General features: G+C 37.4%; 1 protein-coding gene across 2 annotated transcripts in view; it reads right to left on the bottom strand.

The window, feature by feature from the left end:
* Window positions 1–19,589, bottom strand: part of LOC145686301 (ankyrin repeat domain-containing protein 13C) — a 234,923-nt gene that overhangs the window by 117,273 nt on the left and 98,061 nt on the right. For both annotated transcript variants that reach the window (XM_081759446.1, XM_081759447.1), the window contains exon 8: window positions 2,683–2,832. In XM_081759446.1, the coding sequence (XP_081615572.1) occupies window positions 2,683–2,832 (150 nt within the window). The remainder of the gene's footprint in view (window positions 1–2,682; window positions 2,833–19,589) is intronic.

Genomic DNA, 19,589 nt, shown 5'->3' with positions numbered 1-19,589 from the left:
TCGTAATCACAGTTAATTACAGTAAAAGGATAGGTGGAGAAATTCGTAAATATAAAATAGCACTTAAAATCCATGGAACCCTGAGTAAAACGCGATTTACACCAATTCACAAAAACAGTGTTATTTTATGTTTACGAATTTCTCCGCCTATCTTTTTACTGTAATTACGATCCTCCAGGTTTCTAATAACTCTCGGATTACCTTTGTAGCATTTACGTCGAGATTGCCTGTTATAAAAAAGAAAAGGGAAGTACCACAATAAAATATTGTTGATTGTTTATGAAATATTTATCCATGAACCATAATCAACTGGAAATATATATACATGAACAATGTTTGAAAAAGTTCTTCCTCAGGTTTTACTTTTAAAAGAAATTTTTAAAGAAAAGAATTTATTTACGTTATACTGTAGTGTTGTACTTAATTTATGAAATATGAGCAAAATGTCTGTTATTTTTCAGCCGCCATTAACCTACCCACTCAGGGTTTTTCCGAAAGAATGACTTAGGTCACATTAGTTACGAATACATTTATTTGTAAACCTATAACGTTAAACTAAAAAAACTTGGTTTCATTGTTTCGTAAATCGAAGTATATTCTTTACGAATTCGTTTTGAAAAAACAGTTCAATTTTCAACGTTTATTTAAGTCTCTCTCATATTGGATGCAAGGAAAAAATCGTACCTCCCCTCCCCTCCCTAAGGCAGTGGTACAATCTGTCTGTCGAGCAGTTCCATAGGTTCCTTTACAGACACTTACAGTCTTATACTATTATAATTCACGTTATTATTAATAAAAATCAAACAAGTGTCGCAAAGTCGTGGGCGTTCAGTAAAGTGTGTTGCTGGTCAAAAAAAAAAAAAAAAAAAAAAAAGGTTGGGAACCTCTGCCCTAAAGTATATTAATAAAATTATCACTATTAACGTATGTCTATTTCCAGTGACAAGAAGATTTTTACTTCGCGTATTTTTTAAAAATTATTTTTAAGCATTTTTACCTATCCAGAATTTCCTTTCTATGGTTTAAATCCTTTTTGAAGTGTGCCCAGGCTGACGATGAAGACGATGTTCTTTGAAAGTACTTCCTAGTGATGTGGTTTGTTTCTTGCGGTGGCTATTAGCCTTTTACTTACATTATTTCTATATTAATAAAAATTTTATCTTCCCGTAAACTATCTCAATGGTTTCTCCATATACGGACTGAGATGACCAGACCAAAACACGAAGGAATATCCAAAGCGCATTTTCGGCATATAGGAGTCATGAAACATATAAATTCATTGGAATCTTGAATTCAACTTTTCTCTCCGCAACCACAAGAATTTTTACACTGCTACCGACGCTCGAAGAAAGAGAGAAAAAAAAAGTTTAAAATACTATTATCTAAAATTTTCAAAATTTTAGGAGTTTGAAATTTTATTACCTTCACATTTATTATTATAAACAGATTTAGTTGTATGCAAATATACTTTCAAGGGCCTATGCTTGAATAATTCATGTACAGTCATGTCCAAAATGATTGTCGCATATCTAAAACTGTCTTCCTGTAAGAATATACTTTGATAATGATTTTGCAGGGTACTTTTAATACTGATACTGTGTGTATAATCGGAAAATGTATAACTGTGGTAAATTTCATAGGAAAAGAGTTATAAATACGGAAATTAGAATGGATAAGGCAAAATGTTTCTAAATGGACAAGAAAGTTTTATTTTTGGTTTATTGTTCTTATTTACTGCTCTTTTGACATGAAATTTGCCACATACATGTCTTTGCCGACTATGCACATACTAACATTATAAGAAATACCGGGCGAATTCGTTATCAAATTATATTCCTACAACAACATATTTATAGACATGTGACAATAATTTTGGACATGAGTGTACATTAGAATTGGGTGATCCCATGCCAAAACGGACTAACTACATTTTCGATTAAATTAAGATAGAGTGACATTTTGTGAACTGAGAGTTTTATCATGCCAGGATGAACCAAGTTTGTAGCTTCTTTTGTTTGCCGAGGAATGGAGTAAGTTGTTGTGATGGCTGAATTCTATGGCGAGTGATGAACTTTTCAGTTCTCAACACAAATGTCACTTTATTTCAATTTCATCAAAATTGTAGTTAGTCCATTTTGGCATGAGTCCGCCCAATTAGCAACATGTGAATATTTAAACACACATATACAAAACCTTAAATTATATCTTTCAACAACACATACACACTGTTTCAGTTCGAAAGAAAAGAATCGTCCACGAAAAACTGATACATTTACGAAGCGCTTTTCTTCCCTGCAACGGTATTTGAAGAGGAACATTTTAACGAATTTGTCCTGCATAAAAACTCGTCCATCATAATCTACGAGTAGAATAAACTTGTACGGATTTTGATTTAAAAATATTTATGACGCGTTACAATCTCTTCAGAATAAACAACCCTTTCAACAAGGCGTACGTTTACCAAGGAAGCCGAAATGTTACATTGAGAAAGAGATGTTCTAATGTTATCTGTTATAATTTATTACAGGAGTATGATAAGTTGTTTTTGTCTTTTTAAATATTCACAACATTTCTTTACTCATACTTCATTAGTACATTTACTTACAGGAAGTAATACAGAACAATACATAAACTAAATATTCGCACAGACAAAAGACATGAGAAGATTTGATATATACTTACCATAGCTACCGTAGCTTTGAAAGATTTGGATGTTTCTTTACAAACCATTGGTCTTCCTAGGACAGGATGCTCGTATCTCTCAGCACTTATATATTCTTCCCATGTTACTTGGGATCCCGGAGGGGGTATTAAAGATTGTCGTCGTACAGGCTACACGAAAAAGCAAATATCAAGTGAGATACTAAATCCACCCCATGATATATAGAATACAATTTAGATTAATTATGATATTTCCAGAAGTAGTACATATTACAGAGTATTGTAATGTCTCAACCATGTGACACTAATAAACAAACAAGCAGATTACACTCTACCAGCCGGCACATGATTCGAAAGAGAGACGTCATCTTCAACAGCGCCAGTGCCGAGATTCAACGAGGGACCTCAAAGATCTGCCATAAAAGGAGCAACAGCGAACACCTCACTGTTAGTCTGCTCTGGGGTTAATCTCAAGCCGATTGGCTGCATTGGGCCGTGGAGTCTCCTTACTCAATTAAAACATGCTCTGGTTGGCTGCATTGGGCCGTGGAGACTCCTTCCTGCTTCGCCGCATTGAGTTGAGAACATTCTGTTGAGCTGCATTGGGCTGGAGCCTTCTACCAAGTAAACAAGCACTGGTCGGCTGAAATGGGCCGTGGAGCTTCCTCTTACAATCAATGTACAGAACAAGGCACAATCAGATCCGACTCAAACTTCGCCCAGAGAACACATAATAGAAAAGAAAAAATGCCAAATTGTAGCTGCCCCCATCCAGAAACACCGGAGATATGCTCCACAACATAACGCACCACGCGACAATATGATATAAGGTAACTATCGCAAGATACCAGTTTATGTTGGAAACGGAAAGGATGGGCAGCACCAGGATATCAAGATATTTGATATGCTATAACACTGACTTGGAGGCCATCTTGAAAGCTGCCATCTTGGATATAGCGGAAGATATTGAAATGAGAAGCGGGGTGTATGATATATTAATGTAAGGTAAAATGCAAAAGGAAAACCAATGATATAACCGCGAAAAGCATATGTGTAATGGTATGGACGAGACGAAGTGTAGAAGACTCGGGCAAGACCCCACGATAAATGGTACGCGACAAGTAACTTCAACACTGTGCATTTGAAGTGCATCCGCCTTGACAGATTATGCCTCTCGAGGATATTGGGTTTCCGTTTGGAACAGTGGAAACCACAATTACAACCCGCGATACGAGCACTCGTTTGGAGACTACATACACTACAAAGGACTATAAAGGACTATCTCTTATGGAACAGCAATTCGGCACCTCACTCCGGAGTGTAGGAGGTATCATCTTGGATTTGTGATCAAAAGCACGACCTACCTGTGATTGAAGCCCACTCCTGGACCCCGTTTTGTACGTTTCTTGTTCAATTTTCTTGCTATTTCGTGTAAACAAAGGAAATTTCGGCCCGCGTTTGTTTAAACAACACTATCTGGAACAAAGTGTGTACACATGAGAAAGACCAGCAATTTCTAGCTTACATTTCTTTACGAATGTTTCTTTTCCTTTGCGCGGTTTGCTGCACTGTTTCGCGACGGTCTCAAATAGTCACAATATCAGGGAAAGGCAGCATTCGCATTGACTCCATGAATTCCGTGAGTTGTTGCAGTCTCCCATTAGAAGGCTAGTTTACCACACAATGAGACGACTCTCGTGTCTACTGGTTTCACTGGCACATATGGAACGAAGTGAACGTGTAGAAGGGGCCGGCCAGTGAGAAGTGATAGTGTGTTTGTGGCATTCGCAAGCCAAAACGCGCAATATTTTGTGTAGTGAATGTGTCCGCAGTATCGTTCATCTACAAACACCAATGCAGAGCTGCAATGGCGAATCCTCTTATTGTGGTGTTTCTGATGCAAAGTGTACTTCCAAAGCAAGTGTAAGTCCAATCGGCAGAACCGACAGTGGACGAACGACAAGCAACTGAACATATGGCGGAGATTTTGAACAACCACGATGTAACAGAAGTGTATGTGGATGAGATTCTCGGAACCAGTAGACGCAATTCGAGTCGTTTCATTGTGTGGTAAAGTAGCCTTCTCGTGGGAGACTACAACAACTCATTGAACTCATCGAGTCAATGCAAAATACTACCTTTCCCTGATATTGTGACTGTTTGGGACCGTCGTGAAACAGTGTAGCAAACCGTGCAAAGGAAAAGATACATTCGTAAAGAAATGTAAGCTAGAACATGGCTGGCCTTTCTCATCCGTACACACTTTGTTCCAGATAGTGTTGTTTAAACAAACGTGGGCCGAAATGTCTCTTGTTCACACGAAACAGCAAGAAAATTGAACAAGAAACGTTCAAAACGGTGTCCAGGAGTGGGCTTTAATCACAGGTAGGTCGTGCTTTTGATCACAAATCCAAGATGATACCTCCTACACTCCGGAATGAAGTGCCGAATTGCTGTTCCATAAGAGATAGTCCTTTATAGTCCTTTGTAGTGTATGTAGTCTCCAAACGAGTGCTCGTTCGCGGGTTGTAATTGTGGTTTCCACTGTTCCAAACAGAACCCCAATATCCTCGAGAGGCATAATCTGTCAAGGCGGATGCACTTCAAATGCACACTGTTGAAGTTACTTGTCGCGTACCATTTATCGTGGGGTCTTGCCCTATTATTCTGTCCTTCGAATACACGTTTGTTTTGCCCAGTCTTCTACACTTCGCCCCGTCCATACCATTACACATATGTTTTTCGCGGTTACATCATTGGTTTTCTTGTTGCATTTTACCTTACATTGATATATCATACACCCCGCTTCTCATTTCAATACATTACGCTATATCCAAGATGGCGACTTTCAAGATGGCCGCCAAGTTAGTGTTATAGCATATCAAATATCTTGATATTCTGGTGCTGCCCATCCTTTCCGTTTTCGACATAAACGGGTATCTTGCGACATTTACCTTATATCACATTGTCGCGTGGTGCGTTATGTTGCGGAGCATATCTCCGGTGTTTCTGGATGGGGGCAGCTACAATTTGGCATTTTTTCTTCTTTTCTATTATGTGTTCTCTGGGCGAAGTTTGAGTCGGATCTGCTCGTGCCTTGTTCTGTACGTTGCTTGTTAGTTAAAAAAAGATACCTCCAGAGCTACACCTTAGAAGACAGGAATAAGGGACCTATTGCGTCTCTGGACACTCATTTTGTGAAACGTTATTGAATTTAATGCTTTTTATAATAAAAGATGAAGGGATAAAACCCACAGACAGCGCGTACATTGACTCTACTAATCCTGACATCAAGAGAAATATTACAGTATGTAATGGTTAGAGTAGTACTGAAAAGTATATTATACTAGGTTATAAATACATTTGTAAAATAGTTTTAAAAATCACACAATAAACGACACAAAAGCTTGAAGCCGATAAAAGTCTTGTGAAAAGCAAGTGTCCCCACGGCCCCTATAACAGTGTCAAATGAACCTGAAAGTTTCAAATGACAACATGGGGATACCTCGTTCGATAGATCTTGGAAAACGAAACAACTTTGGTAGGAAGTAAGTATCGAAAAAGGGTTACGGATCGATAGTTGGAAAAGTTGTATGTCATACCAGTATTTAACACTGATATCCTATGAGGAAAAAATCGTACTTTGATCATTGACTCTATAACTAATTAACCTTGGTATCCACGACCTCGAGTTTGTGTCACATAAAACTTTCGATCTTCGTCTATAAGACCACATTTCACTCTCTTAGAGCCTAATATTTCCACGTAAATGAAATATACACACAAATTTGAGAGCAGACAATCTTTATATATATACATTATAAAACATGGATAACGTTTACGAGGTGATTCCTGACATGAAAATAACACAAAAAGCATAGGACAATCAGGATGCAGAAATGCTTCCTTTCGGCATAATTATCATCAGCTGAAAATTTGTCAAAAAAATGCAAAAACAGCCAGAACTTGAGAACATGTCGGATCGAAGTCGGGTAGAAGGAAATTTAAATTATTTCTCGTCGTAGGTTTCATTAATGCACAACTGGATCTAGTGAAGGGGCGGCGTAAGGATGACCTCCAAAGAAACTAGAATATCTGGACTATTTCATCAAAATTTCAATATGAAAAATTAACGACAATCATGTATAATACTCAAACGGATGAAGATCGTATTATGTTCAAATTACAAGAACACTGTTAGAATTTGGAAGGAGACATAAACATACTTAAAATTAAACAAAAAAAAAAGAAAGTTGAAATAAAATAAATGAAACACAGACGGAATACTAAAAATTGAACTTTTTAAATTACAAATATCTTTGAAAATTATGTGAAATACATACAAACTTAACTTATTTGATTAAATCTCTGTACTTTCCCTCAGTACAGAGTAAACTCTTGAAGGAAGAACCGCCGTTCCGAATATTTTAAGAATGTATGACTTATCATTTACGAAAGATAAAAAATGTATATGGTATTTTGCGTAGGAGTTCGCAGCTTTTAGACCCCTGAGTTTGCTAGACTTGCAGCTTCGCACTTCTCATAAACTTAAGGGATTTCGAAATGAAATCTTTTTAAGTTTACGTCCCACAGTTATACCAGTTAGGCTAAAGGAGACAGTGATGATGAGAGAGTGGAATGATGGAATGAAGAAAGTGGCAGGAAACGGAAGAACCTCGAGAAAACCCACGCACACGGTGTCTGTCCATCACAGAGCTTACTTGGCGCGAGCAAGGACGGAACCAAGGACCCCATGCACCACAGGTGAAAGCTCTACCATTGAGCCACCGCGGTCTCTTAAAGGATTTCGAGATATGACCATTTTATCATAACAATTGCAATTCCAATCCTTTTTTTTTTTTCCTCTTGTAAGGAAAGCACACGCAAAAAGTCTCTAATCTTAAGAAATTGCGAGATAGGTCATCTTATTATAACAAATGCAACACTTACTCCTTTTCTTCCTTCTAAGGGAAACATTTTTTAAAATAAATAATGCTGAAACACGTCAGTGAATATTTTATTTTATATCTCTAACATTAATGGATTCTGAGATATGGTCATCTTGTTTTTACAACAGCAGCCCCATTTTTTTATTTCCTTCTTTTCTCCTCTTGTAGGAAAAATATCTAAAAACGCTGAAACATGTCTTAATTATTTTAAATGAAAAGTCTAAATACCAAATTTCATGTAACTTTAGAAGATTTCGAGATAACTAGGTCATCCTCTGAAACAAATTCCCCGCCTTTTGTCTTCCCTTCTAGGAGAAATATCAAAAAACGGTGAACATGTATCTAATTATTTTGGTTGGTTTTTATTGATAAAAACAAAAAACCCGTTTTTTGGTTTAAACCCGGTTTCTTGGTTTAAAACTGATTTTTTTAGTTTAAATAATTTGCTCTATGTATTTACATCACATATGGACAGAAATAAGTTTATTTCGCCTTGGTGTTATTATGCAACAACCGGGTTATGTTGGAAGGGGTCACATACGCTTAAAGCGGAATCCAACCGCTTCTCAGCTTACATCCGAGGGAAACTGCCGTTCATTGGGACTCGAAACCGGGACTAATTGGCCACAATTGCAATACGTCTGCCGACTCACTCACGAAGGACTCCTGATAAAAATGCGTTGTACTGATCTTTAAATATTTGTTAATATAATTGTCAAGAGTCATTTCAGAAAGACAAAATGATAAAGAGTTGCACAAGTGAAACCATTATACAGATTTACATATGGACAATTTCAAAATACTGCAGAGTACAAAAGAACTAATTGAGTCCAAGTTAGTTCACTACGACTTTTATTAGTTCAAGTCAAAGAAATACAACGACTAAATTTGCGTATCAGTACGCAAAGTGAATAAAGATACGAATTATTTGAGGCTACTTTGACCCATTTATACATAAATAGATACCAAAGATACTCCTGATTTCAATAAATGCCTCTCGTGGGGTTTGTATTACCCCCCCCCCCCAAAAAAAAAGTACGGCATTTCGATGTATTTTATCAGTAGTAAACATTATTAAAACGAAACAATATTCATCATTTTTCTTTGATTGCAATTGCATACTAATAATAATAAACTATAAAAAAATCACATAAGAAACATTCATAAACTTATACAAAAGTTGCTTTTGTAGTATAATCCCTTTGAGTAATGAATGGCGAATTTAGGTCTGAATATAATACGAATAATATACGGAAGTAAAACGTAATAACCCACAAATGTGTGTCCATCAAGATTTTACGAAGCTGGTTTAAATCATGGTTTAAACCAGGCAACCCTGGTTCTAATAATTTGGAAAGTCCATATACCAAATTTTCATATTTCCATTCTGACTGTCCATTTTCCTTTTATTCTTGAAGTTCTACTAATATGTATTATGGCCTCGTTCCCCTCGTGTTGCCCTACTACTTTTCTTGTCCAAATATATGTAAAGGTTAAGAATCCATCAGAGAGTTCGAGTATCAATTTCTTCCGAATAATAAAAGTAATAATAATCAACTTTTACAAGTTAAGACAGTTCTTGTGTCTCAACGAAACAGCCAATAAAACTCGTTTACTATTGTGGATTACGTAGGTGTTGTAGAATTGAGTTTGAAATGACTGCCAAATGTTGTACAGTCACGAATATAAATAAGTAGAGGTAAGAGTCTTTATTTCTTATTGCTCCAACCTCTACTTATTTATGTTCGGGGCTGTACATCAAAATGTGAAATTCGCTAATACGAGGAGTGTCGGAAAATAAAAAAAAGTATTTATCTAACCGTCACCAGGTTATATTATATAAGTAATTTTTGTGGACGCTCTGCATATTTTGGAAAGAGAAACAATTCTTCGATTTATACTTTATTTTTACGACGCAAATAATTTCTTTCTTCGATGGAAACTGCTAATAAACCGATTTCTCTCCCACGAATTCGAACAAAAGTGTCTTTCATCGTCCACCAATACATACATGTGAAAAAGTGTTTTGCGGTGAGAAGATTTTAGTGAGTAACAAAGACCATATTCATTTTCTGAACTACATGTATGAAAAACGTATTTCTACTACTTGGATACTTCAGTGTTTCTTCCTTACTCATTAATATGCAAAGGCTACGTTCTATAGTTATTTGGAACTGAATTAAGTGTTTTGTTCAATTACTTATGGACATACTAGCATGGACACCTTCGACCTAGTCAGACTGTCGCTTAGCAATATCGTTCAGCCAGTTTTTATCTAGAAGTTTTCACGACAAACTAACGTCGTTTTCTTCTACATTGTAGCCAGTGAACTGTGAATTAATGCAGATTCTTTCAACATTTAATTTGCATATCCATACAAGTGGCTTAACCTGATCACATTTTAAAATGAACTGCCAACATTGACCAGCTGGTCAACCCTGCTTGTACCTGGAGCACCTCACTCTAAGAGTGCTCTCCGTGTGTCGATGCAGCTAACATGCTCGTTTAATTCGCTAGAGAATTATGCGAAGGGGCACACGCCTAGTAGCTGCCTAAGGACTTGTACAGCGGCTAGCCCCCATTTAGTGAAGTCCCGGGTCCGCTGACCCAGTTCGAACCCGTAATTTTTTAATTTTTATATCGTGCTGACAGACATTCACTCCATGGCTACGTTACCTTGAATTCTCAGCGTAGCCGCAAGGAAAGTACATCGCTGGATTACTTTCAGTGTTAGTCCACAGTGCATTAGTTAGTGGTGCGAGGAAAGTGTGTTTGGTGAACTCCCAAATATAATATTTTATTTATATACATACACACACACACATATATATATATATATATATATATATATATATATATATATATGCGATACAATTTAAAGGGCTATAACAGTAAAATGTGAAGGGTTTGTGGAAATAGTTAAGTATCTATATCCATATCAGTGTTTAGTGTTGTGATCCTTTTTCTTCTACATATATATATATATATATATATATATATATATATATATATATATATTTACACTAATGCGTTTAATAAATAAGCATAATATTATTTTACTTGATGTGTTTTCGTTGCATGTACGAATAGTGTTTTGGTGTGTCGTGGTCTAAGCGATCATCTGGATGTCCATGAGGATTTCGAAACGTAAAGGTGATCCAAAATGACCGATATTAGTGTCAAATCTATACTTTCGCGGTCGCTGAGATCAATGGTGACACCACCATTAGCGATGACTTTCAAATTCATCCACCGTTGTATGGGGACCTCGGGTCACCAGAGGGGGGAATTCCGAGACATGTAAAAATAATCGAAAATGACCGATATTAATGTCAAATCCATAGTTTTCGGGGTCGCTGAGCTCAATGGTGAAACTCAAGACCGCGTTTACTTTCACATTTAGCTCCCATCAGCTAAGAAACGGAGGCATTATAAAGGGGATCACGAGACATGTAAAAATAATTCACAATGTCCGATATTAGTGTCAAATCCGTAGTTTTTGCGGTTGCTGAGATCAATGGTGATACATTCATTAGAGATGATGGGTGGAGAATTGCGAGACATGTAAAAATAATCGAAAACTACCGATATTAGTGTCAAATCCATAGTTTTCGCTGTCGCTGAGATGAATGGTGATACTTCCACAGGCGTTAACTTCGAAATACAGCCCCATCGGCTGTGGGCCAGAGGCGTTGTTTTTTCAAAATTGGAACCAGAGGATCATAGGGCTTTTCCCGGGATATATAAAAAGTAGTAGAAAATGTAGGGATGCGCACGAGACAAGATTTGAGACTGACTCGTCTCGAAAATGTGCTGTAAAAATGATGTCTCGACTCGAAATATGTATATTTTTCTATTGGAGGAGCTGTGTCTTGATTCGAATTTTGTCAGGAAAATTCTGTCTTGACTCGTCTCGTGCGCATAACTAAGAAAATGGAAAATGTTAGTGTCACATTCATAGTTTTCGCGGTATCCGCTGGGGGCCAGAGGACATGTTTTTCACAATTCGAACCAAGGGGGTCTCAGGGGGCGTTTACCGGGACATGTAAAAGTAGTAGAAAATGACCAATATTTGTGTCGACTCCATATTTATCGGGGTTGCTCAGATGTATAGTGACACTCCCGGTAGTGTTTACGTTCAAATTCAGCCCCCATCGGCCTTTCCAATGAAAACACATGTACGTTGTTGGATATAATTGTTCTCCCGTTGTTTACATTGATATTTTATCTGATTCGTGCGACGAACGGGCATAACAGCTAGTACGAAATAGTAAAGTGTTTGTCATGGACTAAATTACAATGAATTCAATTGTATAGATAATTACCATTGATAATTATATCCTTATTGAATTATAGATACTTTTCAGTGGAAAAAAGAATAACATTTGAAAGCCCCAAATCTAGTTAAAGTAGACCAACGTAAAGGAAAAAAAATGTATAAAATTTTCCATATAATTAAGCGTACCGTACAAACTTAAAATTTCCAAGTAATTAAGCTTACAGTACAAATTTTATGTCTCTTTTTCTCACAACTTCATTTCCTTGAGCTCTGAGCGCTAAACACACGCTTCAGCAATTATTATAATAAAAAGCAGTGGATATATAATGCGATGCACTGTATTTTTTGTTTCTCAACTAATACCGATCGTTTTCGATTATTTTTTTACAAATCAACCCACTACCAATTTCCCATACGTAGAAAGTCCCCCTTTCATAAAAGAGATTTAAAAAAAAAATGCAAGGACACATTCTGTTTATTTTTACCTCCTTAAAATGATGTTGAGTTTCGTATCGAGCCGAGTTTGACAAATAGCTCCCTCGTTCAGCTCATTTTAACTCGTTTTGAAATCATGATCTGATTATACTGGAAAGCAAAAGCCATGAGAAATGTAAGCAGCAATGTGGAATACCTTTAATGGTGCTCACGACAGGGTTGCATCTTGTCTCGTACTTTTAGTGCATCTCGAGAGGTATTTTTACTGCATCTTGTCTCGTCTCGATAGCGAAACGACTATAGATTTTTATAACGAGACAGCGTCAAATGCCGTGATCACCGGCGTCATTAACTTGTTCCGCCACCAACGAATTTCGAGATGGTTCCTTTTGCATCGTTTTGTGCTATTTTGTACGCCTATTTTCACTTTTTGTGGCCACTGCAAGTGGGTCAAAATGGGCCTACAGATATGGCGGAACAAGTTATTGCTGTTCCACCACCAACGAATTTTGAGGTCGCTTCCTTCACATCGTTTTGTGCGCCTACTTCCACGTTTTGTGCGTCATGGCAAGTGGGTTAAAATGGGTCTCCAAGGTGAGAAGAAAATGACCTACTGTTTCGCCACCAATGAATTTTGAGGTCGCTTCTTTCGCATCGTTTAGTACGTTTCTTGCCGTTTTTGAGCGCGTATTTTCATGTTTTGTGCGTCACTGGAAGTGGGTCAAAATGGGCCTCGAAGGTGGGACGAAAATGACCCACTGCTCCGTCACTACCGAATTTCGAGGTCATTCCTTTCGCATCGACTAGTGCCTGTTTTATGCCGTTTCGTGCTCCTATTTCGACGTTTTGTGCGTTACCTTAAGTGTGCCAAAATGGGCCTCCAAAGTGTGAGGAAAATGACCCACTGTTCCGCCACTATCGAATTTCTAGGTCGTTTCTTTCGCATCGTTTAGTGCCTGTTGTGTACGTTTTGTGCGTCACCGAAAGTGGGTCAAAATGGGCCTACGAATGTAACGAAACAAGTTAATGTTGTTTCGCCACCAATGCATTTCGAGGTCGTTTTCTTCACATCGTTTTGTGCGTGTTTTGTGCGGTTTTGTGAGCCTATTTCCACGTTTTGTGTGTTATCAGAAGTGGATCAAAATGGGCCACCATGGTGGAACAACAATGACCCACTGTTTCGCCACCAACGAACTTCGAGGTGCATTCTTTCGCATAGTTTTGTGCGTGCTTTCTGCCGTTTTGTGCGCCTATTCCCACGTTTTGTGCGTCACTGGAAATGAGTCAAAATTCGCCTACAAATATTTCGGAACAAGTTAATGCTCTTCCGCCACCAACGAATTCGAGGTCGTTTCCTTCAAAGATCCAAGTGCCTTTTTGTGCGGTTTTGTGCGCCTATTTCCACGTTTTGTGCGTCACCGAAAATGGGTCAAAATGGGCTTTCAAGATGGGACGAAAATGACCAAGAGTTCCGCCATTTTTGAATTTCGAAGTCGTTAATTTCACATCATTTATGCTTGTTTTGTGCACCTATTTCGATGTTTTGTGAGTCACTGGAAGAGGGTCAAAATGGGCCTCCAAGGTGGGACGAAAATGACTCACTGTTGCGCCACTATTGAATTTCGAGGTCGTTTCTTTCGCAACGTTTAGTGCCATTTTTGTGTCGTTTTGTGCGCCTATTTCCACGTTTCGTACGTCACCGGAAATGAATCAATGTTATCCTACAAATATGGCGGAACAAGTTAATGCTGTTCCGTCAGGAACGATTTCGAGGTCGTTTCCTTCACACCATCTTGTGCGTATTTTCTATCGTTTTGTAAGCCTATTTTCACGTTTTGTGAATTAATGGTAGTGGGTCAAAATGGGCATTTAATGTGGGAAGAAAAGCGAACCACTGTCCCACCAGTATAGAATTTCGAGGTCATTTCTTTCGCATTGTTTAGTGCATGTTTTGTACCGTTTCTGTGCATATTTTCACGTTTTGTGCGCCAACGAAAGTGGGTCAGAGGACCCACAAATATGTCAGAAAAAGACATATTCATCCCACTTTCAAGGCCCATTTTGACCCACTTCCACTGATGCACAAAGCGACACAAATCACGCACAAAAAATGTGAAGGAAACGATCTCGACATTCGATGGTGACGGAACAGCATTAAGCTATTCCGCTATACTTGTAGGCCATTTTGACCCATATTCGTTGTCGCACTAATGTGGAAAAAGGCGCACAAAAAGGTACAAAACAGGCAATATACGATGCGAAAGAAACTACCTCCAAATTCGATTGTGGCGGAACAATGGCTCTTTTTCCTCACACCTTGATGGACCATTTTGACGCATTTCTGGTGATGCTCAAAACGTGGAAGTAGGCAAACAGAACGGTACAATATACACACTAAACGATGTGAAGGAAACGTCCTCCAAATTCGTTGGTGGCGGAACATTATTAACTTGTTCCGTTATATTCGTAGGTCTATTTTGACCCACTTCCGGTGACGCACAAAACGTACAAAACAGGCACTAAACGATGCGAAAGAAACGACCTAGAAATTCGATTGTGTCGGAACACTGGGTCATTTTCGTCACACTTTTGAGGCCCATTTTGACACTTCTAGTGACGCACAAAACGTGGAAATAGGGGCACGAAACGGCATGAAACATTCACTAGTCGATGCGAAAGGAAGGACCTCGAAATTAGATAGTGGCGAAACACTGAGTCATTTTCGTCCCACCTTCGAGGCCCTTTTTTCCCTCTTCCAGTGACGCACAAAAAGTCGAAATAGGCGCACAAAAGGGTACGTAATGTGAAATTAACGACCTCGAAATTCGATAGTGGCGGAACTGTTGGTAATTTGGTTTCATCTTGGAAGCCCATTTTGACCCACTTCCGGTGACGCACAAAACGTGAAAATACGCGCTTAAAATGGCAAGGAACTGGCACCAAACGATGCGAAAGAAGCGACCTCGAAATTCGTTGGTGGCGGAACAGTGGGTCATTTTCGTCCCACCTTGGGGACTCATTTTAACTCACTTCCCATGACGCACAAAACGTGAAAGTAGACGCACAAAACGGCACATAATGATGTGAAGGAAACGACCTCAAAATTCATTGATGGCGGAACAGCGACAACTTGTTCCGCCATATTTGTAGGCCCATTTTGACCCATTTCCGGTGACGCACAAAATGTGGGAATAGGCGCACAAAGCGACACAAAACACGCACAAAAGATGCAAAACAAAATACTTCGAAATTCATTGGTCGCAGAACAAATTAATGACGCCGTGAGCACCAATATACAGTGTAAGTATATACTGTAGTTCTTACCATGAAGGCTGAGAACTGCACGGTCCAATTTTTTAGCCCAAGCAGAAGCCCAACCGGGATAGTGGTGTCAACCGGCTTGGCTCGGTTCAACTGAGCGAACAGCTTGAGCTGGCTTGATTGGGATGACTCATCGACTGGGCTCAATTGAGCCGATGGCTTGAGCCAGCTCGGTAGGGACGAGTCATCGACTCGGCTCGATTGGAGCCAAGGGCTCGAACCAGCTCCGTTGAAACGAGTCCATAGGCTGGGTTCGAGTCAGCTCAACTTAGCCAATGGCTCGAACCAGCTCGGTTGGGTTAAGCAATCAGCTCGGTTCGGGTTCGGATCGTGTGAGCCATCGGCTCGATCTGGCTCGGTTGGATGAGCTGTTGGCTCGGCTCACTTCTCGATTCGGCTCGATAAGTGAATGACATGTGAGCGAGCCGCTTGAGTCGTTGACAACCCTAAACCCGGGTCGAGCAGTTTTGAACATGTTTGGCTGGAGTCTTATAACTTTTAACAATTTTTGGCTCAAGCCCGAATACTTGCTCCTCCTGAACTCAAACCTAGAACCTCGTGACCGATGTCCTTGTCTCCTGAAGATTTCTTGACGACGGAGATCGACAGTCAACTAATTTTTAGTATTCAGATCAAACTGCCTATATTCCATGTTTATACATGGTGTTATAATAATAATTAAGTTGTAGTAATAGTAGTTGTATCATTGGTAATTATATTGTCTATGTAGGATACTTGAATAGAGTAGTACTTGGAACTACACAAAGGATTTAGCTCGAATTGACTCGACTCGACTCGAAACTCGATCCGAATTCGAGTCGAGTTGGGGGAAATTTTTCGAGCCGGGTTCGAGTCGAGCTCAAAAATGTCTGCTTCGAGTCGAGTCGAGTTTTAAAGAAAACTCGCTCGAACTTGCTCGTGCCCATCCCTATTGTATGCATGACGGGCATATAAAGTTCTTTCGAGGGGGATAGAACCATAAACATAATATATTTAAAAAATACTTAGTTTCACGGCTTTCTTCCCAGGGGGGCGAAGGGATGGTAGTTATCCAGCATTTCCTATAAGTACCTTATTTGAAATATGTAAAACAGTAACAAGTGGACAACACAATATTCACACATCTTATCTTCAGTTTTAATTGCTTATTTCAATTGCAATTAACAATTACAAGTTTCAATTGTCAATTGCAATTAACAATTACAAGTTTCAATTGTCAATTGCAATTAACAATTAAATGTTTCAATTGCACCCTTTGCGATTGACAATTAACAATTAAATGTTTCAATTGCCTGGTGACCAATTAACAATTGACGAAAATTTAATTGCAAATTTTATGATTGAATTCAATTGCAATTGAAATTAATTGTCAACTACAAATTGAAATCAATTGCAATTAATTTTGATAGCAATTATTTTCAATTGATTGATCAATTGCAATTGATTTCAATTGATTTTGCCCAACACTGAATCCAGGTATCATCCTAAAATTTGTTAAGCGTTCTGACAAGGATAGGTTTATTAAACAAAGGAAAGTCAAAAGAAAAGTCCTGTAAAGATCTCGGTTTATCTATTGGAGGCCCTGTCTATATTAAACATAATCTGACATTGCATAGGCGAATAGTCTTCAGTGAAGCTAGAAAAGTTGAGAGAGAAAAAAATTACGACTACTTGTGGATAGACTATGCTGGTAATATCCGACTAAAGAAGAAAGCTGATGATACTTTTGTATATACACTTAACAAAGTTGAGGAAGTAAGACGCCTGACATAGATACATGAGTGAAAGCCATAATTTGATATATTTAAATTATCAGAATGTTAGAGGTATACGTACTAAACTTACACGATTATATACAATTATTGCAGCTTTAAGCTTCGACATAGTATTACTAACTGAAACTTGGCTATGTGAGGGTATATACAATGGTGAATTTACTGACCAAAGGTATAATGTTTTTTGGTGTGATAGGACTCATAAAAATGGCGGTTGTGTACTCATCGCTATTTTAAGAGATTATTGTGTATCTGAGGTATTCATACGAGTAAATTGTATTGAGGTTCTTTGTCTAAAAATTACAATATCTAGAAGTTTTTATATACTATTGGTATACTTTCCACCGAATAGTAAAGTAGGAACCTATAATGATTTCTTCCAAGAATCAGACGAAATCGATGACATATATGATCAAAATTTGCTTGTTGTTGGTGATTTTAATATATCATCTATCACGGATGCTGATTTTGATTTATTGCAGGGTGGGTCTGTTTGTAATATGTTGGCAAATTTTATTTCTTTATATAATTTAACATCACATAATTTAATAAGAAATATGTACGGGAAAACTTTAGACTTGGTTTTGTCTAATTTTGGAGGTGGTATTGAGCTAACTAGAAATGTATCTCCATTATTGACAGAAGATAATCATCATCCATCTCTTAATTTTAATATTAATCTCTGAAATTTTACACCAGGCATTAAACATAGCTCAAGTACTTTTCTTGATTTTAGTAAGGCCAATTTTTATAACCTAAATATCTACGAAATATCAATATCCATGTTGGATTACACCAGAAATTATTAATACGCTGAAAGAAAAGTATTATTATAGGAAACACATAAAAACTTCCGACTATAATTTAAATAAATTTAAGGAATTGCGTAGAAAATTAAAAACGTTGATTAAGAGAGCTTACACTTTATATATAAATCAGTCAGAAATGGCATTAAAGGATAATCCTAAACATTTTTGGAATTGTATTAAAAGTAAGAAGAATCAAAATTTAGAAGTAAGTCATATGACGTACAAAGGTAAAGTAGTTACAACAGATGCGGACATGGCTTACAATTTCTCTCAATATTTCAAAAGTGTTTATTCTCCTCAGCATTCTGATTACGATATTAACTCCCATACCAAGTCACTCATACCGCATTGTTTGACGGTGAATTCCATTTCTGAATGTGAACTTAAAGAGGCTATTAAAAAGTTAAATATTCCAAATCAAGTGGGCCCGACCTATTGCTAACTTACTTATTAAAAGGATGTGGAGAGGTTTTAATAAAACCATTAAATTACATTTATAATCTGATATTAAAAACTTCAATATTTCCAGAAATCTGGAAGATTAGTAAAATTCGTCCAATATTTAAGAAAAGAGATGCTAAGAGTATTGAAAATTATAGACCAATATCTTTAATTTCCACGGTAGCTAAAATATTTGAGCATATTCTCTATAATAGAATATTTCATAATGTCAAACCTTACGTATCTAATTTTTAACATGGATTTTATCCACGGAGATCGACTGTTACTAATTTATTTATACAGTCTATTGCGGATTCCCTTAATAATGGTTTTTCTATGGATGTAATTTATACAGATTTTGCGAAGGCCTTTGATAAGCTAGATCATGTTGTATTACTTGCAAAATTATCTAATTACGGCTTTTCAAAGCAACTATTATTATTAATTTCTTCTTACTTAATTGGTCGAAAACAATATGTAGTGTATAATAATCATAATTATCCATTTCGGGTATACCACAAGGCTCTAATCTTGGACCTCATTTCTTTCTACCGTTTGTTAATGATTTACCATCTGTACTTGAACATTCACACTGTTTATTATATGCGGACGATAAGAAATTGTATAAGGAAATAAGAGAACTTGATGTTTTAAAACTGCAGAGGGATTTGAATAACTGCTATTTATGGAGTGTTGACAATAAGTTATATTTTAATATAAACAAATGTAATGTAATCACACTTTCTAAAAATAGAAACCCATTATAAACCCTAAAAATAGATTCATTATAATTATACTTTAACAAACACTATTCTTAACAGAGTTCAGGAAGTTAATGATTTGATGTCATTGTAAATGCCAAATTGTGTTTTAATGCACATATAGAAAAGGTTGTCAATGAAGCTTTCAAATCTCTAGG

This window comes from Thermobia domestica, chromosome 5, assembly GCF_964235325.1.
Source record: "Thermobia domestica chromosome 5, izTheDome1.hap1.1, whole genome shotgun sequence".
Classification (NCBI taxonomy): Eukaryota; Metazoa; Arthropoda; class Insecta; order Zygentoma; family Lepismatidae; genus Thermobia; species Thermobia domestica.
The sequence above is the reverse complement of the archived record's forward strand: the minus strand, read 5'-3'. Positions and strand labels throughout refer to the sequence as shown.